Here is a 27,273-nt window from a genome sequence, read left to right as displayed (position 1 = left end):
AATACTGGTCACTCGCAGGGCTCAAAGGGTTAAAAACACAAATATCTACATAAAAAACTACTGAATACCTATAAATTCCCTTGTCATGAAAACTTAGCAATCCCATCAGAAATCTGAAAGAATCGTTCAAAAGCATCGATTTGAGGCTCGGCATCCTCACATGCTTCCTCTTACTCGCCCCAGGCTTGTCTCCGCTTACTCTTTGAAAAGGACCCGGAGGCTGAGAGACGGTCCAAAGGAAAAGAGAAGAGAAAGCTTCCTCCCTCTAACGAATTACTGCAGGACAATTAACATGAAAACAGATAAATTCATTTACTTCCTTGCTTCTTCTCCAGTTGTCCTTGGAGCGAGTTCATTCGTTTTCCTCACTTGGCTCATAAGCTTAGCGGTTGTTCATTATTTCATATCTAATGGTGGAGAATATTTCCACATTCATAGACGGCAAAGTCGGTTTAACGTTTTTAATCCCACTTAGACCTACCAAATATTGACTAAATTCGACGAATTAACTGATATTTTAGCCGACGCTGGACAAGATGATTTCTTTCAAGCTACCTACTCTGAAGATCAAATTCCGACATCCTCTGAGTTAGCCGAAGGGCTATCTACTAACGTTCCAGCCTCGAGTAGAATTCCAACCGTTATTTGAAAAGTACGAATTCCGAATGTCTATTACAAAAGCGTAAATGAACTTCATTATGCTCCTTCCAATGAAGGAAAGATAAGGAGAGACGGATATTTGTTATCCTACTTTCGAAGGGGCGCCATCTGATGAATATATATTTCGGTTTTTACGTCAAACTTTTTTACCGATGACGGATGTGAGCATGGAACGGCCGGGTTGATAAGTGTTGTACCCTTAAAAGATAACACATTGATATTTTTCAAGAATTTAAAAATTCTTTTCAGATTCTTGAAAAGCCTTTCTCTGAATAGGTCAAGTTTTTTCCACAGACTCTTTTCCTAAATCTCATCGAAACTTCCTTCAAAGATCCTTCAAAGGTACTCCTGATTACTCGGAATTTACCGGAAGTTTCCCTTTCCAATAGTAATGGATAGTTGGGGTGGGTCAGAATTCCAACCGTCATGTGAAAAAATATGATTTCCCAATGTCCATTATAAAAGCTTAAATGAAATTCATTATGTTCCTTCCAATGAAGGAAAGATAAGGACAGACGGATATTTGTTATCCTACTTTTAAAGCGGCGCCATCTATTCTACGTAAATGTATTTCGGTTTTGTACGTCAAAACTTTTTTACCGATGATGTATGTGAGCATGCAAAAATGAAACAATTCACTTCGGCGGTAGGTAACATCCGGTCTCAGTATACATTGTTTTGAAAGAGCCGTTGGATTTTTAACACAAAATTACAATCAAGACTTTTTACAGTACCGAATCGGAGCTTCTGTCTTGAAACGGTAAGCTATTTGTGCTCGATGACTATCTCTTTATGAGCTATTCATTTTTCAGAGGATCTCGCTTAGCTTCTTATAAGTGATGATCAACAAGTTAAACCTCTTTAAGGGAGGGGAGTGAAAGGTGGATAATGAACCGTACCCACGCTTACAAGGAAAATTTTTCAAAAGAATGTAAAACATCGGTCATCTATTTGAGTGTATATATTCGCTTTATTCGGGCAAACGATTTAAACTTGAACAGTTAGTGCACCGGGCGATTAGCCGAATTATCAAAAGTTGAAAATTCTATTTCTCCTGATATTCTCGCGCCTTGTCATATTGACCAAGTTATCGGAACAACGTTCCCAGGTTTCCGTAGCTTGTTGCTTTTCTAGAATTTGAAAATTCTTTTAAATTCTTGAAAAACCCCTTCTTGAATAGGTCAACTTTTTCCACAGACTATTTTCGTGGATCTCATCGAAACTTCCTTCAAAGAACGAGTGATTTTTTCCTTTGATGGCAGGTACTGCTGAATACTCTGAATATTCCGGAGGTTTTACTTTACAATAGTAGGGGATAATTGGGGTGGGTATGAAACCGTGGGGTGGGTATAGGTTACCCGTTGCCAGAACGCAAAGGGTAACTTATTATTTTTATGGCAAAAAGGAACAAAATTAATTAACTTTACGCTCATTACATTTGCAGTCTATGAAAGGGAACAAAATTTTTGCCCGAAATTTGAGCGATCGCATATTCAGTGCAAAATTATTGACTCCGAAATAAAAACTTTACCAGATTGATATAAATTTTATCGATGATTCTTGGCTTTAAGTCGATTCAGTCCATTTATTTTCAGTTTGATGGCGTGACAAGAGACAAAAAATCATGTTGGTAAATTCCTGACTTTACACCACGGAGTTTTTTCTATTAACGCTCCAACCTTGTCCAGAATTCCAACCGTTATGTGAAAAATAAAATATGAATTTAGAATATCCATTACAAAAGCTTCAATAAAATTCATCACGTTCCTTCCACTGAAGGAAAGATAAAGACAAACAGATATTTTTTATCTTACTTTTAAAGCGGCGCCATCTAATCTACGTAAATGTATTTCGGTTTTGTAAGTCTAACTTTTTTACCGATGATGTATGTGAGCATGCAAAAATGAAACAATTCACTTTGGTTGCAGGTAACATCCGGTCTCAGTATACATTGTTTTGAAAGAACCGTTGGATTTTTAACACAAAATTACAGTCAAGACTTGTTACAGTACTGAATTGGAGCTTCTGTCTTGAAACGGCAAGCTATTTGTGCTCGATGACTATCTCTTCATAAGCTGTTCATTTTCCAGTAAGTGTGATTTGCGTCATCGAAGACAAAGTTGTAAATAATAGGAACGGCCGGGTTGGTAAGTGTTGTGCCCATAAAAGATAACACATTGATATTTTTCAAGAATTTAAAAATTCTTTTCAAATTCTTGAAAAGCCTTTCTCTGAATAGGTCAAGTTTTTTCCACAGACTCTTTTCCTAAATCTTATCGAAACTTCCTTCAAAGATCCTTCAAAGGTACTCCTGATTACTCGGAATTTACCGGAAGTTTCCCTTTCCAATAGTAATGGTAGTTGGGGTGGGTCAGGAGCCCGTTACTTGGTATAATGGGCACTTGGGTGCGTATAGGACCCGTGGGATGGGTATAGGTTACCCGTTGCTAGAACGTAACGGGCAACTTATTATTTTTATGACAAAAAGAAACAATATTTATTTCCTTTACGCTAATTACATTTGCAGTTTATGAAAGGGAACAAAATTGGCCCCCTCAAACTGTGCCCCATCAAATTTTGTCCGAAATTTGGGCGATCGCCTATTCAGTGCAAAATAATCGAGGCCGAAAGAAAGACTTTGCCAGATTGGTATAAATCTTCTCCATGCTTCTTGGCTTAAAGCCGATTCAGTCCGTTTATTTTCAGTTTGATGGCGTGACAAGGGACAAAAAAATAATGTTGATAAATTCCCGACTTTTCACCATGGATTTTTTTCTACTAACGCACCAACCTCGCGCAGAATTCCAATCGTTATATGAAAAAAATTAATTCCCATTGTCCATCACAAAAGCTTAAATAAACTTTATTATGTTCCTTCCAATGAAGGAAAGATAAGGAGAGACGGATATTTGTTATCCTACTTTTAAAGCGGCGCCATGTAATCTACGTAAATGTGTTTCGGTTTTGTACGTCTAACTTTTCACATTTTTTTAAAAGAACCGTTGGATTTTTAACAACAAATTACAATCAAGAGTTGTTACAATACTGAATTGGTGCTTCTGTCTTGAAACGATAAGCTATTTGTTCTCGATGACTATTTCTTTATGAGCTGTTCTAGGAGTCCATTACCCGGAGCTTTCAACTTCCATACTTACCCTCTGAGTCAACCCTGTCCCGTATCTTTTATTTTTAGGAGCACCTCCCACGGGGTTTTTCGCGGGTGTTTACATAATACGAGAGCTGTGGTCATCTATTGTTTACGTCACATGCAGGTCGCACGAAAATATTTCAATAATGGAAAAATGCGCGGAAAGTCAGCGTGTTTTCGCAGGAAATTAAAGAACCCCCCACCTATTTCAGTTATCAAAATAAAAAGATACGGTACAGGGTTGACTCAAGTAAAAATTGGTATGGAGGCTCTGGGTAATAGGCTTCTGACTGTTCATTTGCCAGTAAGTGCGATTTGCGTCATCGAAGACAAAGTTGTGAATAAGAGGAACGAGTGGGTTGATAAGTGTTCATAAGTGTTTGTTCCTGGGTGGGTATAGGACCCGTGGGGTGGGTATAGGTTATCCGTTGCTAGAACGTAACGGGCAACTTATTATTTTTATGACAAAAAGAAACAATATTTATTTCATTTATGCTCATTACATTCGCAGACTATGAAAGGGAACAAAATTGGCCTCCTCAAACTGCACCCCATCGATTTTTGTCCGAAATTTGGGCGATCTCCTATTCAGTGCAAATAATTGACTCCGAAAGAAAGACTGCCAGATTGGTATAAATCTTCTCGATGCTTCTTGGCTTTAAGCCGATTCATTCCGGTTATTTTCAGTTTGATGGCGTGACAAGGGACAAAAAACAATTTTGATAAATTCCCGACTTTTTAACAAGGATTTTTTTTTCTTCTTTTTTTTCCAGGAAAACGTTGATCTCCTTCGGAAGATCTTATACAAGTCCCTTAGCCTTCATCGAAATGAATAAGGAACGTTTCTAACTTCAAAAGGTAATTTGCATCGATGCTGACTGTTTTAGAAATCCAAACAACACTAGTATCGTTATGAAAGCTACAAAAGAAAATTATAAGAATAACAACATTAACAGCATATAGAAATCTCACTGTTCCCTCCCCTGTTTAAAAAGAAACTACGACTTCTTCTTTTGAATGAGATATATTGGGAAAAAAGTCATTGTTTATGTATCGATACCTTATGATATTTTTTCCAAAAACATCGACAAATAATGCATCTGTTTCAAGGATATACACAATCAAAATGCAAGATCATCAAATAAAGTTCGTATTGATTATTCACGGAAAATTTTTACAAACACTCCGTAAAGTACAGGACCTTCACACAGAGGTAGCTTATATGGAACATTCTCCGAACACATGCAACATCTATGCGTCATAATATATTTTTAATTTAGGAAGCAGATCAAGGGAAACCTGCTTTCTTATTTAATTTCTGGAACAATAGCTCCCTTGAGAACCCAGTAAATCGATTTGGTTAAGATCATTGCTCCCTCATACAATTCAATTGAGTTACTGTAAACTAAGTAGGAATCAGGAGGTCAAATAGAACTTGTTGTGTTCTGTTATCCAGTTAAATTTTCCAGTTGGTCTCTGATTTGCGTGATTGGCGTGACAGTGTAACGAACACTCCAGTAGAACAGAGGGCAAAGGTGTGTTCCTCTTTGACGGACAGTGTAAAAAATCCATTTACAAAAAAAAGACGCTAGAGTCCAAACTCCGCAGAAAATATGTTTTAAACTTAAAAACTTTTAAACTTAAATTAAAATGTCTCAAAATTCAAAACCAAGGGTTCAAAAAATAGCGCAAACAAAACCTCAAAAACAATTATCTAAACTACGTTAAAACAAGCAACAAAACTACGCCAAAAATGTCCACGTCAGTTTTCCAATGTCAAGGTTAGAGTTCTTCGACGTGATTTGCTAATTATGAAATCACGTGCGCCGCCTGTTAATACGAAAAAAAAAAAATACAAGGCGGGGAGAGGAAGATAAAAATTGCAATTTGAAATTTAAAACTTAAAAGATTTTTTACAAACAGTCCGTGTTTAAGTTTTCCCTAATTTCTCCTTTTTTTCAAACTGAGAAGAAACATGGTCAAGATAGACAGCACAAAAGAAGCCATATCAGCTATCTCCATAGGTATGGTGGTCGCCGACTTCCTTCACGAAACTGGTCGTGTGTTGCAAGCCATCGAAGTATACAAGGAATGTTTGATTATAATACATAGTCAGGTGCTGGTAATCGATATTTCATTGGCAAACACTGTGATCTGTGACATCTACTTGGCAATAATCTGTGCTTACGATTTTATAAAGGATTACACAAATACAGAAAACTACCTTAAAAAACTCCTCCTCTACCTAGACTCTCATGACTCCGCTGAAAAAGGATGGCTACATTTAAAACTGGCAGAAATACTTCGCGTACAAAGTAAGTTCATGGAGGCCTGGAACTTTTACGAATCAGCAATCAACATCATGAAAAAGATTGGAGACACACATGGCCAGGGAGTATGTTACATAAGGCTCGGGAAAATGTTTCAATCGCTTAATCAATATGACAAGGCCCGAGAATATCAGGAGAAAGCACTCGCTATCACAATAGAAATTGGCCACAGGGATGGAGAGGCAACAAGCTACGGAAACCTAGGAACTTTGTTCCAATCACTTGGTCATTATGACAAGGCCCGAGAATATCACGAGAAAGCACTCGCTATCAGAATAGAAATTGGCCACAGGGATGGAGAAGCAACAAGCTACGGAAACCTAGGAACTTTGTTCCGATCACTTGGTCATTATGACAAGGCCCGAGAATATCAGGAGAAAGCTCTCGCTATCAAAATAGAAACTGGCGACAGGGATGGAGAAGCAAGAAGCTACGGAAACCTAGGAACTTTGTTCCAATCACTTGCTCATTATGACAAGGCCCGAGAATATCAGGAGAAAGCACTCGCTATCAGAATAGAAATTGGCGACAGGGATGGAGAAGCAACAAGCTACGGAAACCTAGGAACTTTGTTCCGATCACTTGGTCATTATGACAAGGCCCGAGAATATCAGGAGAAAGCTCTCGCTATCAGAATAGAAATTGGCGACAGGGATGGAGAAGCAACAAGCTACGGAAACCTAGGAACTTTGTTCCAATCACTTGGTCATTATGACAAGGCCCGAGAATATCAGGAGAAAGCACTCGCTATCAAAATAGAAATTGGCGACATGGATGGAGAAGCAACAAGCTACGGAAACCTAGGAACTTTGTTCCAATCACTCGGTCATTATGACAAGGCCCGAGAATATCAGGAGAAAGCACTCGCTATCAGAATAGAAATTGGCCACAGGGATGGAGAGGCAACAAGCTACGGAAACCTAGGAACTTTGTTCCGATCACTTGGTCATTATGACAAGGCCCGAGAATATCAGGAGAAAGCACTCGCTATCAGAATAGAAATTGGCGACAGGGATGGAGAAGCAACAAGCTACGGTAACCTAGGAACTTTGTTCCAATCACTTGGTCATTATGACAAGGCCCAAGAATATCAGGAGAAAGCACTCGCTATCAGAATAGAAATTGGCGGCAGGCATGGAGAAGCATCAAGCTACGGAAACCTAGGAACTTTGTTCCGATCACTTGGTCATTATGACAAGGCCCGAGAATATCAGGAGAAAGCACTCGCTATCAAAATAGAAATTGGCGACAGGGATGGAGAAGCAACAAGCTACGGAAACCTAGGAACTTTGTTCCAATCACTTGGTCATTATGACAAGGCCCGAGAATATCAGGAGAAAGCTCTCGCTATCAAAATAGAAATTGGCGACAGGGATGGAGAAGCAACAAGCTACGGAAACCTAGGAACTTTGTTCCAATCACTTGCTCATTATGACAAGGCCCGAGAATATCAGGAGAAAGCACTCGCTATCACAATAGAAATTGGCGACAGGGATGGAGAAGCAACAAGCTACGGAAACCTAGGAACTTTGTTCCAATCACTTGGTCATTATGACAAGGCCCGAGAATATCAGGAGAAAGCACTCGCTATCAAAATAGAAACTGGCGACAGGGATGGAGAAGCAACAAGCTACGGAAACCTAGGAACTTTGTTCCAATCACTTGGTCATTATGACAAGGCCCGAGAATATCAGGAGAAAGCACTCGCTATCAGAATAGAAATTGGCCAAAAAAGAGGAGAGGCAAGTAGTTATGGAAACCTCACAGGTTTGTTTCTCTCGCTCGGCAAGTATGGAGAGGCTGAAAAATATCTGGACAAGGCAATGGCAGTTAGAAAGGGTATCGGTGATAAAAGCGGAGAAGCAGCAGATTACAGACACCTCGGGTTAATTTCTTGTAAGCGTGGTGAATATGACAAGGCTCTAGAATATTTCAAGAAAGCCTTTGGAATTTACATGAAAATCGGTGAGAGAGAAGGACTACTAGCCAGTTACAGCGATTTAGGATTCTGTTTCCAATCGCAAAGTAAATATGACATGGCTGAAGAATACCTTAAACAGGCTCTCCTATTAAGTAGGGATATTGGACTCAACTTGGAGGAGTTTCAGTGTCTTTGTAATCTATCGGTGTTAAAGGCGTCACAAGGTAATCGTGAAGAGGCTTCTTTGCATCTTTTTCAAGCCATCCAAAAATTCGACACTTTGAGAGGTTTTCTTAAAGAAAACGATCAGTTTCAAATATCTTTTTTAGAAGAGCACGGCACCTTTCCCTACAAGTTTCTCAGTTGGTTGCTTTCTTCCACTGGAAAGTCGCAAGATGCCCTTTACGTCGAAGAGCTGACAAGGGCAAGAGGCCTGGCCGACTTGATGGCAGCTCGATACTCTGTTCAAGAGCAGATCTCAAGCGATCCACAATCTTGGTGTGGCATTCAAGGGATCATCACAAAAGAAGCAGAATGTGCATGCCTGTACATTTCGGTTGGTCAAAATGATGTACGGTTTTGGATAATTAGAGCAACGGGAGCCATTCAGTTTTTAAAAAAGAAAGTGAACCTGGACCAAAACAAGGTGACCGGAATAGTCCCTGAGTTAGATGAGTTTTTTAAAGAAGCCTTCCGCAGCCAAGCCATTTTACCTGAACAGAATTGCGAAGATCGATCTTTAGATGACACCGAACTGACGTCACTTCCCTACGACAAGCGCTCAGTGCTGCGTGACTATGATGCCAAAGATTTCAAAACAAGTCTTGACTTGTGTTACAAGATAATCATCGCTCCTGTAGCCAGATTACTGAAGCAGCCCGAGATCATAATTGTCCCTGATTCCTGTGTGTACCAAGTGCCATTTGCAGCCTTGGCTGACGAAGGAGGCAAGTATTTATCAGAGACATGCAGGATTCGGATAGTTCCCTCTCTGACCACTCTCAAGCTTGTTCAAGACAGTCCTCCAGAATATCACAGTCAGACCGGGGCACTGATAGTGGGTGACCCTGTGGTTGGAGAGGTGATTTACAAGGGAAGGCGCAGAAATATGGCACCATTGCTGTGTGCAAGAAAGGAAGCAGAGATGATTGGAAGACTTCTTGGCGTAACGCCTTTAATAGGATATTCGGCGACAAAGCATTCTGTACTTCAAACGATAAATTCAGTGAGCTTGATACACATTGCTGCCCATGGTGATGCCGAAAGAGGGGAGATTGTTCTTTCTCCTAAGTACCCTTCCCCACTCTCACCTTTACCTCGAGAAGGAGATTATCTTTTGACGATGGCGGATATTTCAAAAACTAGGTTGCGAGCTAAACTAGTGGTTCTTAGTTGTTGTCACAGTGCTCGCGGACACATTAGAACCGAGGGAGTTATCGGAATTGCCCGAGCGTTCTTAGGAGCCGGAGCTCGCTCAGTGTTAGCGGCACGATGGGCCCTGGATGACACAGCCACAGAGCAGTTCATGACTTGTTTCTACAGACATTTGTTCCGCGGTGAAAGCGTCAGTGAATCTCTCCATAAGGCCAGAAAGTGGATGAGAAACAACGGTTTTGACAAAGTTTCTCAATGGGCGCCATTTATGATCATAGGCGACAACGTGAAATTTGATTTTGGAAATTGGCCGCTGCCTAACGTACCTTAAAAGGCATGACTTGGATAAATCCTCTGTAGGAGAATGAACCAGACTCAGTAAAGCTCTGAACTATTAATTACTAGCCTGTAAAAGAAGGACAACTCGAATCGATACACAGAGGAAGACATTTCTGTAAAATTCTCATCAGACATCTAAGTTAATAATCTGAAACAAGACAGTGTATAGTATTATCTCTTTATAAGAGTTTCGAAGTCATTAATATAATGAACAAGCCAAGGTTTCGAACGCGATTAGTTCTTCAAGGAAATTCTTAATCCTTTTCAAAGGTGATTAGTTAGCCAATTCAAGAGAATTTTAAACTAATGTGTGACTTGGAAAAAAAAATTTTCTATGCTTAAATTTTTGGAAATTTCTTGCAAGGCTTTTGACAAGAAATATTGTGGTTTAATATCCCTAATTAAAAACATTTAAAGAAAAGAAAAAAAGATATTTTTGTGCAGTGATGCAAACCATTGTATATTCATAGATACCCCAGTAATTTTATTAATTTAACCTTGTAACCCCAAAGAGTGACCAGCATCTAATTTCTCCTCACAATATCACTCCTGAATCAAACATTAAGGTCACGAGAATAACGGAAATGATCAACAAGTACAGGAGCTTGATTGTTAAGAGAGGTTGTCAGTAATTTTCGAGAATCCGGCGACAGAAGCAAAAATTCAACTTTTTTTTTATTTGCTCCAAAAGACCCTTTTGGTGAATTGTTTTCAAAAAAAATATTCAAAAGTTCCAGCGAGTTTTTATTTTGGGAAAAAATACGAAAGTTCGAAATCGGCCAAAACGTACCTAATTTGCATAATTTCCATTGGGCTTTCAGTGCATTTTCATAACGCTCGTACAAGACAAAGAAAAATTATCTTGGATTCATTTTTTCATAAGTTGTTTTTCATCCCTCGGAGTAGCTTTGCAACTATATTTCATCTCCAAGCGGACTTTCTTTCGTTTGTAACCACCCGCGTGAAATACACTATATTTTCTATTCCGTTTGTATGCTGAATTTTGCTATATTTCAGACGACCATAACATCGGGGGTATACAAATGTACATAAAATAAAAGAGCTCTTTTCAACGAGAAATTATTCGTGTTTATCATGCAAAAATATTGTTTTTGGCCCGTGAAAAGCGAGCGCGCCAGACCAAAATATATAGCGTGCATTTTCACGGAGTTAGGCCAGTTTTCTTGCTGTACTCCTGCTGTAAATCGCACGCTATTGGGACAAAACTCGACGTGTTTGGTCTCTACTTCAGTTTTGCTTCATTTAAATATATCAATTTTAACTTAAAAATTAACCTACCTTTATTGTTAAGTGAACAAACCACCGTTTTAGGTAAAGTTTTTGAGTTGACTTTTCTCGAGTGCTAAATAAACAAATCGCTGTTTACAAAGATACCAGCTCTGTCGACGTGTTTTTAGCTGAAATTGGCCCGTCGCATATATTGTTCTTTAATTTAAAATCTATCCCACTGGCATGACTTCAGAGTAAATTACATGTAACTATAAATGTTGTTGTAAATACGTGAGCGTGAGCCAAATAAAATCTTCGCACACATAAAATATTCGAAACATGTAGTTGTCGCATGAAAATACTCGCTTAATTGTACATGAACCTCGGTGTTTTGCCCGGTTGCTTTTATAGATTTCTACCACTGTCACTGTAATTAAAATAGTATGTTTGTGTAGTCCACCTGTTTAGATACATTTTCAAATCAACTGTAGGTTGGAATTCTGTTGGTAAAAATTGTCGAAGAAATCCGAGAAAAATGGCATCTAGCACCGGGCAGTCGTGCACATTCCATCTCACCGATTTCAACGAAACTTTGCCAGGTTAAAGGATCTACCCCAAAACTAAAAACGACAAACTGGTTTCTGTTTTGGTTTTTTCCGGGGGGATATAGACCACCCCCCCCGTTTTTCTTGATCCCTAGTTAATGTCCACCTCAAGTATCAGTCAATTTGATTGACGGCTTGTCAATCAACAGAGGCAAATAAACGACTGAGTTTTTAGACTTTTCGATTCATCCAAATATTTGACAACTTTGAAAAGTGAGATGCAAAGATCTTTATTATTTTTTTTTGCTTAATAGCAGCTGTACCCTCTCCTGCAGTCTTCGTCTAAATTTGCAAGGTCACTCCTTATCTTCTGCCTTGTTAGAGGCGGTTGCCTCACTAGTTTCCTCCCCTGTCCAGCTCATGTCAAGGAGATAATTCTTTGCTTTCTGAGAAAAGGTTGCTGGTTTTTGTGTTTTCCAAAGAGCCCATGCAAAGTCCATTTGGCTAGTTAGGGATGTTTCGTCAGAAGTTTACCTGAGGTCCGACCTTGAACGTAGCCACCCCCTTTAAAATGGCAAGCCGGTCTTCGTCCATTTTCTCTTGATCTTATCATAGGCGGATTTTTTTGTCAGCTTCACTGTGTTTGCCTTTGTTAGGGTGCTTTTGGATGGCAGCCAATGACTGAAACGTCTTGATACATCCTTCCTCTTACAAGAATATCTCGCTTTCTTGTTCTGTCTGTGACGGATTGGATATAGTTCTCGCGATGACCCGCTTCAGGGATCTGTGCACGGTGCTGATAACCACCCACTTCTACGATTAGTTTGCTGAAGGTTTCTAATGCGATGAGCCTAGTGAGACCCTGAGGTGCTCCAAACTGTGCCAGTTGGTCTGCGCTATAAACTTGTCGCAGTTTTAAAGTCAGAGGGAGGGTCGCCCACCTCTATTTATGTGAGTGTCTCTACAGTACCTGCGTATCCCAAGTTAGGAAAACATGCATGTATTAGTTATCAGTACTGATGTTCAGATAAGCGCTCTTCTTGCCCTTCTTCCTTATTCATTGACTCTAAGATAGCAGTTACAGTACGCGTTCTATTAGGTTTACAGTAACCTTGCCACCAGGAAGACTCGCCACCAGCTTTGATTTCTTCTGCCATCTTCAGATTCACCTCTCTCTCAACTTTACTTCTCCGATTTTTATGACGAGGTTACTGGCATTTACAAACCCGAAGGTCTGAATCTCATACCAAGTTGTGCACTATATTTGAGATATATCGTGAAATCGCGGCCTTCGTAATCTCCAAATGAGCCAATACGCGCTAGAATAAGCTTCTTCTCGGACGAAAGGCATGTTTGGGATACATTGACGTCTCTCAAATGTTTTTTTTTTTTTTATGCTGTACACCCACGAGTTTAGAAGTGTGAGCTGTTGCCGTCCCTGGCCAGCGCGAGAATTGAGAGCCTTTTAGACACTCGATTTCTTATACGGCATCACTATGAAGACGTAATACAACTGATAAACCTACGCTACATAGGATTAACAATGTCTGTTGCGCTGTTGCGAGAAGGAGGAAAATATTACCGACAGTGTAAATTCTTTAAGAGTTTCAGAGACTTTTCAGAGATGTCTATCTTTGGCTGTCACAAAAAAATGACCAGTGAATAAAATATTTTGAAATATCGTTCGGAATTTGCCTTTTATTGCGTGCAAATCAAGGGTAGACAAAGTTTATAAAACATTGACAAGAACTTCATGGGGTTCGCCTCGATAATTTTCGTCGGCCAGAGTCAAGACGCACCAAGCTAAGTGACATCGCCCTCCAGTAAAATAATTTTCCAAAGAATAAATGTGGCGAGCGTGGGGAAACCCACATTTTTTTTCATTGTTGTGATCAAAGCCCAATGATGTACCTAAATTGGTACTTACGGTATCAAATCATTGATTATGACAGGGTGAGCTTAATTTTTCTGTCGAACTCTCTGCACGAACTGATAAAGTAAAAACTTGTATTTATCTCCCACGCATTTCGTCTGACAATAGTAGACTTCATCAAGGAGTTTTACAAGTAGGGTAAATACGCTTGCTCATATACAAATAATAAATAAGTTGTCTCTTTACTATTGAAGCTAGTGGATATAATTCGCCAGGTGCGTCTACGGTGTTATACATGACATTTTTCGGACGTTACATGTACGAGTACGTAATCTGTTTGAGGGTCACAGATTTAATATAAATATTTGACCCCTCGACATCACGTAATGTCTCTAGTTTACAGAGGTCTTAGAAAGCTTTATTACTTAGATGCCTTCTGCGCGTAGAAGGCTATAAGTTAATTTCTCAGGTGTAATTGCTTTTGATTTCTCAACTTATGTTGTCGCAAACAGCTTTTGGGAGTCACGAAACAAAAAAACTTATTGGAACCTAGTTTCATGTACTAATGGAAGTAAATGGCAAATAAAAACATATTCTCTTGGGAAATAAAGTTATAAATAACAGGGGTTCTTTGAAACAAATAGTGATAGAAAAGGTTTCAGTTCTGGTCAATATTGACTTTTCATAGCCTACTTCCAAATCTGAGGGAATGCGCCGAAGGATTAAAAATAAACATACATGTGTGATAATGCAAGGAGGAGAATAAAAATACAAATAAAGAAAAGGAGAAAACATAGAAACCCGTGTTGCAGCGCGCAGATATCTTTTGAGCCAGACCTACACACTAATGCCCGACACCACGCAAAGAAACTCGAAAGAGTGCTGTATATGAACTTGCTCGCACGTGCACGCAGGAAAGACCATGACAATCAGCGAAAATAATGCCAAATGCGGATGATATTTGCAGTCAAAAATCAGGCAAATAAAATGAGAGAAGGATAAAGAACTTTCTGGAGGTGTCTTCTTAAAAAAAAGAAAAACAATTTTACTTCTCATGAAAGGTCACGCAGTCACGCTACAAATACTATTTCTACGTGAAATTTCTTTACGGTGGAAAGTGGAAAAACCATTTTCCAGTCTTATTTTCTGGAAACATGGTGCAGTTAATAAATTGTATGGGGCTATTGATATTTACTATCAAATAAGGGGGGCAGAGTTTCCCGAAAAGCCGAAATTGTTATACTCGGGAACTTTTACGTCAACAGGCACGCGGCATGTGAATTTAAATCTCCTCTCCTGTTACAGTTTCCTTATTGTGAACTGTGCGATAATGATAATAAACAATCAAATTGTAGACTAATGAATGTTTTGGTTTTGTACAAGTGCCCTATTTCCTGATTTTAGCAAATCTTTAAAGTAATAAACGACAGGAGAAAGAAACGCTACGATTTTCCCATCGATTTTTCAGCTAAAAACACATCGACAGAGCTGGTATCTTTATAAACAGCGATTTGTTTATTTATCACTCGAGAAAAGTCAACTCAAAAACTTTACCTAAAACGATGGTTTGTTCACTTAACAATAAAGGTAGGTTAATTTTTAAGTTAAAATGGATATATTTAAATGAATCAAAACTGAAGTAGAGACCAAACACGTCGAGTTTTGTCCCAATAGCGTGCGATTTGCAGTAGGAGTACAGCAAGAAAAATGGCCTAACTCCGTGAAAATGCACGCTATATATTTTGGTCTGGCGCGCTCGCTTTTCACGGGCCAAAAACAATATTTTTACATGATAAACACGAATAATTTCTCGTTGAAAAGAGCTCTTTTATTTTATGTACATTTGTATACCCCCGATGTTATGGTCGTCTGAAATATAGCAAAATTCAGCGTACAAACGGAATAGAAAATATAGTGCATTTCACGCGGGTGGTTACAAACGAAAGAAAGTTCAGTTAGAAATGAAATATAGTTTCAAAGCTACTCCGAGGGATGAAAAACAACTTATGAAAAAATGAATCCAAGACAATTTTTCTTTGTCTTGTACGAGCGTTGTGAAAATGCATTGAAAGCCCAATAGAAATTATGCAAATTAGGTACGTTTTGGCCGATTTCGAACTTTCGTATTTTTTCCAAAATAAAAACTCGCTGGAACTTTTGAGTATTATTTTTGAAAACGACTCACCAAAAGGGTCTTTTGGAGCAAATAAAAAAAAAGTTGAATTTTTGCTTCTGTCGCCGGATTCTCGAAAATTACTGACAACCTCTCTTAAGCAAAATCTCCTTGTCAGCATCTGAGGGATTATGGAAAACATTATGGAGAATATGCATATTGATCTTAGGATGTAAAGGGTTAATCGATACCCCTATGCGTAGATACCGTTGTATCCTCACACAGACTCTTGTATGCTTACAGATACTTTTGTATACTCATTATCCTTCCCTTTCGCTCAGCCGCTACTGTTTCGCTCCGTTTTATCAACTGAACAGCTGGAAAAGGTTATTTTATTCTCATAGGAAATTTATGTAGAGGATTGCATTTTGCTGACCAAAAACACTCAAAAGATTTTTTGTCTGCTACTTTTGTGTGGCATATCGGAGTTACAAGACAATAAATATACAATGATAACCGAAAGAATACGAAATATATTTGTATACGACAAAAATTTGCATGCGAGAAAAATATTTCATAAGACCGTTGAAATGTATTTGAAATACACAAATAGATACACACACGCACGCACACACACGCACACACACACACACACGCACACACACACACACACACACATATATATGCAGTTTGGCAAGATAACTTTTCAAGTACTTCAAAACACCGAATCAAATACATTACCGAGCGAACTATTGATAAGAATACGGAAAAGTATTAACGAGAAGATGTGACCCTTCGTCATTCGCTTTGACGAAGGGCTAACGCTCGAAACTTCTCCATGAAAAACAAAGTCACGGAAAATAAGGGTTCACTTGAGTTCCTTTTCAAAGGCACTGGTGAAGCACCTGAAAAACTTGAGTTAAAATGACGTGATACATCACAAAGATATATGGCACCTTATCAGCTATCATTCGAATGGTTTATGTCACAAGTCAGAGTTAAATTTCAAAGGACCTCAAGTCAAGCATGATAAAGATACCTTTCATTTGAAAGCTCACTGTAAGAATGATAGCCTGCAGAGGAGGCGTAATTTTGGCAAGTGAGTGCTCAGTACTCTTTATTTCTTTGTTATACAGCAGAAGGCTAGGAAAAAGGGGAGGGGGGTGGGGTGTGGGGTAAAAGGAAATTTGGATAGTATTTTTCCCCGCATTTCTGATTCAGAGCGAAATGTTAACGAATTTGTGGATTATGCACTAGCAGCGATTTGCGGTTTTGATCCATTTTTGGGACCTAATTTTGGATTGTGCTTATGATAAAAAGTTCGGAACTTGGATCTCTGCGATTGTTAAAAATTTTCTACCTGTTCTTGTGTATGTGCGTTACCGTAGTTTTTTTCTGTCACGGACGAGACTTGCCGAATGTCACGCAGTAAGGAAATAGTAAAGACGTTCTATGGTTAGGAAGCTGTGACGTGAATACTGTGTACAGCCGCCCACTAACCTCTAAAAGAAAATCGGGAAGGGGTGCCTTCCCGATTTTCTTTTGGAGAGTAGTGGGCTACTGTTCACAGGATAGTGACATGTTACCAGCGGGACATGTAATATTCGCGCTTTTATCAGCTTCAGGGACCGCGCAGAGGGAGGGGCTGGGGGGGGGCTTTAGCCCCCCCCCCCCCTTTTTTGCAAGAATAAAAATAAAGCTACGGAGAGAATTATCAAAAACGAAAATACATTCATTAGAAAGCAGATATGCAGTAAATCCGAAACAATGCCAGAATTTACCCGCGTGAGCAAAACAATATGAACAATATGGTTCGATGAAACCGATAAAAATTGTGTGACATATTGAGAAAGAGGCCATGGCATGACACTGGCGTCACAGACTCTGAGAAGATAGCGTGACCACTGAGACGGACTCAAACGATCTTATTCTAAAAAGCTCTCTGTTCTTGCTCTGGTGTGACGAGGAGCTCCTTGAGGCACCATCTCTCAACAAGTGATCCCCCCTTCTGTGTGCAGTAATATCTGTGTAGCTGTGGTATAGGTGAGCGTTGGGCTTTCAGGGGGGCTTTCCGGAGGTGTTGTAGAAGCCTTGGCTAATTTCTTTATGTTTGGTTTTTATGGTGAATCCTGGAGGAATAACAAGAAGAGTTTATTTCAGATTTCATCCTGAGTGGACAAGGAATTAGTTATCACAATCAAGTTGCTGGTTTTCCTTACCTCGTTCATATCAACGTTGGTGTGAGATAATCGTCTCAGTGAATCATTGGTTGAGCTGGTTTGTAAAGTTGAAAAAGTATATCTCCCTTTCCTGCAAATTGATCGTTAAATGTGCAATTCGTGAATAAATTGCACTGATGAGAGCCAATCAGATTGTAAGGACCACCATTGATTTCAAAATGGATGCAATAAAGAATTTAACCAGCACTGATTTCACACCAGTGACGATCTTGCGAGCTTTTAAATTGCTGTTAAATGCTTTCTTTAATGTTTGATGAATGGTTTGAATGTCTTTGATTTTAATTAAGTATCTTTTGTCTTACCACAATGTTCTCGCTTGCAGTCAAAGGAGTTTTGCGGTTTCAGCGCAGAAAGTAACCTCCATGCCGGTGTTACAGCAGAGAATTAGTTTAAGTCAATGTTGTAGAATTTTTCTGGTGAAATATAATTCTAGTTGTGACTGTGTTATTGCTGTGTTATCTGCAATTGGCGTTCTAATAGCAAAAAACAGAGCGTATAAAAGTGGACGAACGCAAAAGAATTTCAGAGTCTTTAATTTGTACATGACCCGTCGAGGACTCTTCGTTTTTCAACTATTATGCTTTTGTTTTTTAAATCTTTTTTCTGTTGAAGGAGACCAGAATTAAGATGACTGATATCTTAGAGAGTACTAAATGATTGCTGCGGAGTCATTTAAGTTCAATGACTGTGTAAAAGGTGAAATAAAAGCTGTGTACTCGGTCAATTTCTTACTTAAACCTGTGAAATGTGTAACTTGTTTGTCTAGAGGCAACCCAATTTCACGATATTAATGCACCGATTAGTTGGAAGCTTTAAACTCTTCCCCCCCCCCTCCCCCGCCCCCCTCCCCCCGAACAACCCACGGCCATTTACCGTCCTCCGTGACCGGGGGTAGGGAATGTGAACCTTGCCTTAGTGGGTGGGGTATTTAAACCGGAAGTGTCAAGGCTCTCCAGCGTAGTACACGTGTTTTAATTCAGTAGCTTGAAATGAAAGAGTTTGCTATTGTGAGCAAATGGCTTCGAAAGACAATTTTCATATCGTAGATTTATGCTTAGAAGTGAAAAACCCAACAGCAGCACTAAAACCTGATACTTGACTTTGCTAAATTCTACAACATTCGTTGGTCTCAAACTCGATTCAGCCTATAATAATTAATAATTTGTAACAGTTTATTAATTTATAGTGCGCTTTTTAACATGCCGAGTGATCAAAAGCGCATTACAACGATAAGTTACCTAAATTGTACTTGTATAAGACATACACAATAAATTCCAGAGATAATAAATAAATCACATCATTTGTATATATATATTTACATATCTAAGAAATATTAAAAGCTAATTTAAAAAGATAAGTTTTAAGACATGACTTTTTTTAAAAGTTGAAATGCATTTAATGCTGCGGAGATTAGCAGGAAGAGCATTCCATAAAGTGGGTGCAGTGTATATAGTATAGTATGTACGGTATGCAAACCTATGGGTTTGCGTACTTGAAGGGCCTCAATCAGGACAATCAGGAGATAAACGGTAGTCATAAAAAGGTGACAAAATGTAGCTGTTAGGAGTAGAGATCGGCAAATTCTAACCTTTAGTCGCTTTAACGACTTAGAAAAGCTTTAAAAAGCCTTCACCTCATTGAGACCCTTTACTGATAGTCTTGTTTTGTTGGAAAAGGGGACATGAGTAAATACTGATATCGTTATCTCAAATCCTAATGACAGGTATCTGTTTTAAACAAGTAGCTTGCGCCAATGATGAATTTTAGCACGGGCCTCGTCCACGCTTTTAGCTACATCTTTTTTCTTTCGATGAATCTTTTTCCACTTGATCTTGAATCGTTGACCCGCAGTCAGAGTATAAGTAACGATTTCGTCTAACTTCATGATCGATTTTCAGGGAAGTAGCATGACTTCGAGCTATTTATTAACCGGAGGATTATAGATGATTTTAAAATAATCGCCAGAATTTTGAGGTGTTTGTTGTAGCTTGCAAAAACAAAAAAAACTCAAAGGTAGTCCATCTGGGTAGTCCATGTACTAGGTGTCAGTGTTTTGTTCATCACCCGGAATATCACCTGAGAAATTTCTGCTGTATGTGATACGCACACGTGATGGTTGAGTATTAGCTTGTGTTTCCTACTCTCAAGAGCTCAAACTTATAATCAATTTTGCGTGTCAAAAGCATGTATATGTCTTTGGCAGATAGTGTCGGGAAATACAAGTTTTTCAATACGGTGTTCCATAAAACGATATGTCAATAGAACGTTAATGATCAGAGTGAGATAATTTAGAAATAGTAAAGACACCATAAGATAGTGATAAAAAAAGAAACAAAGAGGGTAAAAGAAATTCATCTAAGAAATTTTTTTTTTTTTTCAAAATAACGGCAAGTTTTATGAAGCGTGAAGAATTCATAAGTCGACTATTATTGTCAAGAAAAACTGAATAATAGTTCCGAAAAATTTCTCTCACGTACAACACCTTAGTCAAAGCTTGCAAATACTTTCAGCTAGCTTTACACTATACACGTAAAGGTCGAAAAAAGATATCATATTTCATATTTGTAAATAAGCAAGGTTTTTAATTAACCAACTTGTAAAAACTCCCTGAGGTCTGCTATTGTCATACGAAACCCGTAGGAGATTTTAAAAAAGTTTTCGCTTTTTCGGTTCGCTCAGTGCCGCTAAATAGTTTATCATTAAATAAAAAGTGTTAAAAACGAAACCGAATTTTCGAAGCGAAATGAATATGACCGCTTTTAGAGGGACTGGTTTATCAGGCACAAGTTTGTTAAAACGTGCGACAATAATCAAGATATCCTGCTATTGTATTAATTAAGATAAGTGCCAAACTTCATTAATAAACACAAGAACGATGAACACATATTGCTCTGAGATAAAAGTTATTGGGGCTACTTATCATATCAAACAAGAAAAAAATCGAAAGACACGCAGGAAGTTGCTTTACGTGAAAAAGTACTCAGAACTCGGCTATCATTGATGTTTAGCACAATCCACTCTAAATTTAAAGACATATTTCAGCAGAGGTAAATTAAGCTTAGTTGAGGTAGGGTAAGTAATCTCTTTTGTATTTACAAGATCATGTAACAAGTTTCTTTCCTTTCTTTGTTTGGGTTTTGGTGCGGAAGTATTAGAAAGTTGGTCTGGTTCGTTCCTAAAAATTGTGACGACAAAATAAGTTCTGACGGTTACTAAAGGGGGCAACTGTTTCTAATAACGAAAAAAAGAAGAAGAAAGATTAGCCAATATAGAATTGCAGTTAATGTCTAGTGTGCATACATCGGGGTATGGATTCATGATCACGCAGGGAAGTTTGGAGAGGACGAGAAAAGCGCGATAGTCGCTCGAGGCGCAGCTGAGAACAATGTTATCTGCTTTAGTGCTCTATGACGTAGCTGACACAACTTGTGCACGAAAATAGCGTTTTATCCCAAATGTCGGGTTTACCAGATATTATCTTGTTTTTCGAAAAGTCGGTGCCACAAATAAAATGCAAGGGAAAATGATTAAGAAATATTTCTAGACCAATTCGTTATTCGAACAAGAGCTAATTGATAGAAGAGAGAAGCGAGAGTCATTTATTCACTGACCCTATATTCTAATATTTTTCGAGCTTGTTAAGGTTATTTTCACGACCAGCCTGGCGAAGCTATTCCGCTCTTCTATCCAACACCTGCTTGGACGGTACGAAGTAAATCTTTGTCCTGCACAATGGAACGGCTGCAGTCCTTGTTCTTCAAGGCGATTTAGCGATAATCATAATTTTAAGCCCTTCCAGGCCATATTCCACTTCATGTTTGTTTCGGCGTAAAACCGTTCGAGCAAACTGTTCAGCCGACTCTTAGTGTTCGATTTGTATAGGTAACAACAAGGTTTTGAACGCAATTTGGTGTTAATAAGCACGAGTAAATGGATTTTACTAAAAAAGAGGTAATGGAGAATAGGGAATATGGAATAGAGAATGGGGAATGGCAGACCTTTTTAATTTCAAGATGGAAGATAAAAGTTATATTTTCGTTTCAGTGTTTTGATACATAACACTTTTGCTATAAAGAAATTCAAAGTTACTTCTGAAAATCAAAGAAAAAACAACCTACGCTCCGTGTGATGAACAATTCATAACTTGACTATCATTGGTATTTAGGAGCAGCACCTGTCGACATTTAGTACAACAACTTTAGGAGACATACTCCTGCTGAGGTAAATTGAGGCCGAAATTCGATATTTCTACTCCATCTATAAGACCATCTTAAAAGTTTCATTTTTTCATGTCTTTGGGTAAGCTTTGCATAACAAAACCTCGTTATGGCATATAAAACTTTGTATTTTCCACGGATTTTTATTTGGAGACTCCAGAAATTTCAATTTACGAAAATTGGAAACCTCGGTGTTGTCAGTACAAAAGTAAAGAAAACCAATATCTAACATCAAAACTCTTTCGGCTGTTTTGAATTACAACAACGAGCAAACGCTGACAATTACAAATGGGAAAATCATCGAAAAAAATAAACAAATACGGTAGATAATTTTTGTTTTCGCCTTTCAAGGTGACTCAATGCAATGACCGGAAACGATAATCATTTTTTTTTAATGAAAATAACTTTTGCCGGCTGATTTTATGGGACCTAGACTGTGTCTCGGTTCATAAAAAGGCAGAAGAAGAACTCGGCCAAAATCTAGCTTTCTTTACTCTTTCTTTACACGCTTATTCCAATAACGCATATAAAGTGCAGTGTCACTTCTTAATGCTGTCGATGATTAGTTTTTCGTAACTTGATTGCCAGAACACGTTCATGTGTTTAATATTAATACGTTCAACTGGTGGAGGCCGAAGGAAACTAAAACAAAACCTTTTTGGATTGACTTATCCTTCTTAGGTGTAAATTTAGGTATTAATTTGGCTGAAAATCCTTACATAACTTAATCTCAGCATTTTTAACTTTGTCGATAGGTACTTAATCTGTGTGCAGCAATCGGCACCTACATTCACCTCAGAATGAATCCAAAGTTCTGGCTGACAACCATGTTTCTGATGTCCCGGATTGGTGTACTCAACGCTAACAGCCGATGTCATGTAACTGAAAGCTCCATCAACGGAATGTACCTGAAAGGTCACGTGTTTAAAATGTATCGCGATCAGTTGCCTAGAGAATGTTATTTCCGGTGTAAAGAAGAAGTCACGTGTCAGAGTTACAATGTCATCATTGGTCAAAACATCTGTGAACTGAACAATCGTACAAAGGAAGCAAGACCGGAAGATTTTATGCCGGATCAGAGAAGATTTTACATGAAGCGTTCTAGCAACAGACGTACCTTTTACGTTTCCTCGACTAACTTTTTGCATTTTCGTCTCTAGGCAAACTTGTTTTTTTAAATTTTTCATTCACGATTACAGAAAACTCAGAGAAACAAAATTTATATATTTAGTGATATTCCTATGGCGAGTCTTTTGATGATTCAGTTTAGGGGGATTGTTTCAATATTGGTAAAGCATTTCAAAATACAGAGACAAGTCAAAATAAAAGTGACGACGTTTTGGAATCATCGTCTCATCAACGTCATCTTGGGAAGATAATATTTGACTTAATTATGAAGTCAAGCAACTCTTTTCTTTAGTCACCTTGAAAATGGTTTAGCAATGATACCGAAATGTTGGCTTGTTTCACTGCGTTATTGTAACTATAATAACCCTATGCTGTCTTCCATCTCATTTCTTAGTCTAGATCTAATAGAATTAGCACAGTTTTTATTTCATTCTGCTTTTACGCAGGCAGGAAAGGTAGGAGGTTTTTTCTCCTCTCCTGTCGCATCAGGAGGTATCGAACTTCAAGATGGTGTAAACTTCTTACATGAAATTCGTTTTTTCTGTCGTAGTTCCCCTCGGATCCATCAAAGAGCTCCCGGCGAAAACCTGTGGTGAGATTGAAGCAAGTGAAGGGAACCAGATAGCTGACGGGAAAAACTGGATTTACTCTGAAGAAAGTAGCGAGGTCATCGAGGCCTATTGTAAAGGTAAATTGTTTGACTAAATTAGTGGACTCATTAATAATAATAATAATAATAATAATAATTTATTACTCATATAGCGCAGAATACATGTGGATATGATCTAATGCGCTATACAATAAGACTATGCAAAATACAGTATGAAAACGAATTATAAAAGGCTAAGAATATACAATATGACTAACTAAAAAAAAAGGTATGAAAACGAACTATAAAAGGCCAAGAATATACAATATGACTAACTAAAAAATAAAAAAAACGTTTATAAAAGCAAACATGAAAATGCCTGTCTAAAGAGATGTGTTTTTAGAAGTGTTTTAAAACAATTAGGAGCATTTACTGCTCTTCTATTTGATGGCAATCTATTCTAAAGTTTAGGAGCAGATGCCATAAATGATCTATCACCTAGCGTTTTCTTAGTTATGATCCTGGGTGGCAATAATTGTGGTTCAGACTGAGATCGTAGCATCATACGTCCGAATTGTTGCTTAACGTTAATTAGATCCGTAATGTACTGAGGTGCCAGCCCGTGGATAGCCTTGAACGCTAAAATAAGTGATTTAAATTCAGTTCTGAAACAGACAGGTAACCAATGCAAGGAAAACAAAGTAGGAGTTATATGACAAAAACGAGAAAGGGAACAAACAAATTGGGCAGCACTGTTCTGAACACGTTGTAACTTGTTGAGATATGCGGCTGGTAGACCATACAGCAAACCATTGCAATAATCAATACGCGCGGTGATGAATGCATGAACGATTGAGTGTGTGGAGTCTAGTTAAAGATCATCATCCCACTGCCTCCTCAAAGTGTTATCCTATCCCGACTTTTTTTTTTAAACTTACCAAAATAATATCTTGTCTCAGTGTTTCTGCAGATAAGTGAATTGCAGTAAAAAAGGGGTTTGTTTTCATTAATTCCAATAGAGATATAAACGCGGAGAAGAAGATTAGTAAATGACATGAATTGTTCTTTCTCTTATACAAAATTGTTTTAATAGCGAATGGGAATAGATTACAATAACTATATATCCAGGTCACGACGCCGAAAAGGACAATGGTTTACCTTTTTTATCAATGGAATTTATCTTACAAATGGCTGTCACCCTAGTACCATTCGAAAATGTGTTGGCTGAAAGTAGCTATTTTTTTAAAATACAGTTTAACTAACTTTAAAAACTATCTACCTATCCTATAACTTTATCTTAGAGAGCTGGCAAAAGATAAATGGCGAAGAACCCGTCTGCTTTGGAGCCAAAGATAACCAATATGGTTCCTTCAACATGACAAAGAGTGGAAGAGTGAAAACAATGAAGCTTATTCACAGGTCAGGGTCGGTGCGCTGCGGCAATTATATTTCATCCTACTGGGGCTGCACCTACTCAGGATATGGAGAAGATTTGATGACAATCATTACAGATGCAAATAAGAAGGCCATTCTGCCCCCTACCGAAGACTTGAAAGCTCATTCTGACATAAAAGACCATTACAGCCTTCCTGGATATCACCATAATTCAACTGAGCTGGTTTTTCACAACCTCGTCAATCCATTGTCTGTCTCGAGCAACCAAGAGATGCAGATATGGTACGGACAGGATTGGAAGGACTACTTTGAGGGAGACAACAGCGGTAAAACTTGTGTTGATGTGTATGCATGGTATGAGTGAGTCTGCCCACTGGAGATCTTGCCTTCGATAATTTTAAAACGTAAAAGAAAAACATTAGAAAACACTTTTAGGAAGACAAACCTGTTTCAATGTTTAAAGACTGCTATGTCTTCGTTCTATACCCGACAGAAAAAAGAAAGACCGTAGGGATCAGAATGGTTTATTATTAAAATGTCGCTCGAGATCACGGAGAAAGGCCTGATATTTTTCGGTCAATTAGTTTTTCTTAGTTTTGCTCAGCATGGTACACCTTAGTAGGTATTGTTGTACACTTCCTTAGAATTCATAGTCGAGAGCAAATTTAACTGTATCAGAAAGTTTAATTTCAATAAATTCATGCACTTAAGTGGTTATTTATAGTGGGATTCGAACTCAACCTCGATTTCAAAAAGGGAAAAATGGAAGCCAAATAAAACTAAACAATTCCGGAAGGCAAAAGAAAGGAAAGAACACAAAACAAAAACAAACACTCTCCCGAAAAATACTCTCCTCAGTTCCGTGTATCAAGTCTATTTTTCATCATAACGTCCTTGACCTGTGATCCTTCCTAAAAACTCCCTCACTCCAATTCATGGATAATCGACGCCAGGAAAAACCTCAGGGCACTTGACTAAGTCAGTTCCTTCCAAATGTTTTGGTAGAATATTGAATCATTATGCATATTTTTACTCTAATTCTGTCAACAATGAAGAGAAAAATAAACTGAGCGGCAATTTTGCTTCTCCGACAATGTTGCAGTCTGTGGCGTGGCTTAGTTTTTCTGTTTTCGGCGGAAGTCTAAAATTTGAAAATTGAAAATTGCGATCAATTTTCAATTTTTTTTTTTCGGACAAAACATTCCAAATTGTTGACAGAACTACCCAGGAGGGAGGGGGAAGGCTCCATTCGCACGTTAATTTTTTCCCCCCAGCGCCCTCTCCCCAGGGAGGTCCGCTTCCTTTCATGCGCTGGAAGAATTTATTTGCCCTTGCCACTTCCCCTCCCACGCAACACTTCTCTAATCAAAGTGCTCTGTGAGCAAACTCGTGAATTGACACATGATTTTTTAGATTATGTTTATTGTTATCTGGTTTAGGGAATTTTGTGGTTGATTGATTGTCATATCTAGAGTACGAGCAGTAGTTCAGTGTTCGCTAATGTAGCAAAGAAACAAAGTTGAAATGATCATGCTATTACATTTGACAAGGTGGATGATGTCATGTGTTTTAAACGTCTATCATTTTTGTTTCTGGTTCAAAAGAAAAGGTTGGAAGTAAATGTGGGTGAAAACTGAAATTTACTGTCTTTCGTTGTAAATATTAGAAAATCAAGGCAATACTGTCTTAATGAAAACATTAACGATTCCCTCTTTATCAAATGAGACAAATGGGAACGAGTTTTGAGTGATATAACTAAGCCAAGCCTGCCACCGTCATTTTGGATCACATCGTATCTATAACTCGCTCTTGCGCATGCGCGCAATTTACGAGTTAAAAAGGAGGAGGAAGCGGGAAATTCGTATTTATCGCGTATCGCTTTTCCGAATATGAACGACTTCAGTGCTGAGTACATAAAGGATCTTGTAATAACTCAACGGAAAACACTCTCCGAGGTGAGCTTATGGCTAAAAGAAAGATTTCCCGACAAGAAAGGCCTTAGTTCGAGGTCAGTTAGGAGGTTTTGTTTAGAGAATGGGATACATTTGCACAAACGCCTGTCAAATGATGAGTTTGAGCAGTGCACGCGTGACGTCGTTGCTCGGGTAAGTATAAGTTTTTGAGACTTTTAAGTGCTTGCTGTTCACTATTTTCCTCTTTTTTCTACCTTC

General features: G+C 38.4%; 3 protein-coding genes and 1 pseudogene across 3 annotated transcripts in view; 2 read left to right on the top strand and 2 right to left on the bottom strand.

The window, feature by feature from the left end:
* LOC149034203 (sterol 26-hydroxylase, mitochondrial-like) overlaps positions 1–27,273 on the bottom strand; it is a 121,004-nt pseudogene that overhangs the window by 42,066 nt on the left and 51,665 nt on the right.
* LOC113665516 (uncharacterized) overlaps positions 1–27,273 on the bottom strand; it is a 74,012-nt gene that overhangs the window by 19,711 nt on the left and 27,028 nt on the right. The window lies entirely within an intron of this gene.
* Positions 4,528–9,907, top strand: LOC149034209 (uncharacterized). The gene has a single exon (XM_089193179.1). The coding sequence runs from the start codon at positions 5,784–5,786 to the stop codon at positions 9,762–9,764; it is 3,981 nt and encodes a 1,326-aa protein (XP_089049305.1). The 5' UTR covers positions 4,528–5,783; the 3' UTR covers positions 9,765–9,907.
* On the top strand, positions 20,695–25,809 carry LOC149034208 (uncharacterized). Its single transcript, XM_089193208.1, has 4 exons — positions 20,695–20,845; positions 22,746–23,103; positions 23,669–23,806; positions 25,009–25,809. The coding sequence occupies exons 2-4, from the start codon at positions 22,791–22,793 to the stop codon at positions 25,464–25,466; spliced, it is 909 nt and encodes a 302-aa protein (XP_089049334.1). The 5' UTR covers positions 20,695–20,845; positions 22,746–22,790; the 3' UTR covers positions 25,467–25,809.

This window comes from Pocillopora damicornis, chromosome 14 (genome assembly GCF_964200805.1).
Source record: "Pocillopora damicornis chromosome 14, jaPocDami1.2, whole genome shotgun sequence".
Taxonomy (NCBI): domain Eukaryota; kingdom Metazoa; phylum Cnidaria; class Anthozoa; order Scleractinia; family Pocilloporidae; genus Pocillopora; species Pocillopora damicornis.
Note: the sequence above shows the minus strand (reverse complement) of the source record. Positions and strands in the feature narration are given on the sequence as shown.

What these genes read in the sequence shown, in the direction of transcription:
- LOC149034209 (XM_089193179.1), top strand. Translation starts at nt 5,784, where the DNA reads ATGGTCAAGATAGACAGCACAAAAGAAGCCATATCAGCTATCTCCATA.
- LOC149034208 (XM_089193208.1), top strand. Translation starts at nt 22,791, where the DNA reads ATGAATCCAAAGTTCTGGCTGACAACCATGTTTCTGATGTCCCGGATT. An exon ending in GAAGCGTTCTAGCAACAGAC is followed by an intron (nt 23,104 to 23,668) that starts GTACCTTTTACG and finishes TTTCTGTCGTAG; the next exon opens with TTCCCCTCGGATCCATCAAA. An exon ending in CATCGAGGCCTATTGTAAAG is followed by an intron (nt 23,807 to 25,008) that starts GTAAATTGTTTG and finishes ACTTTATCTTAG; the next exon opens with AGAGCTGGCAAAAGATAAAT.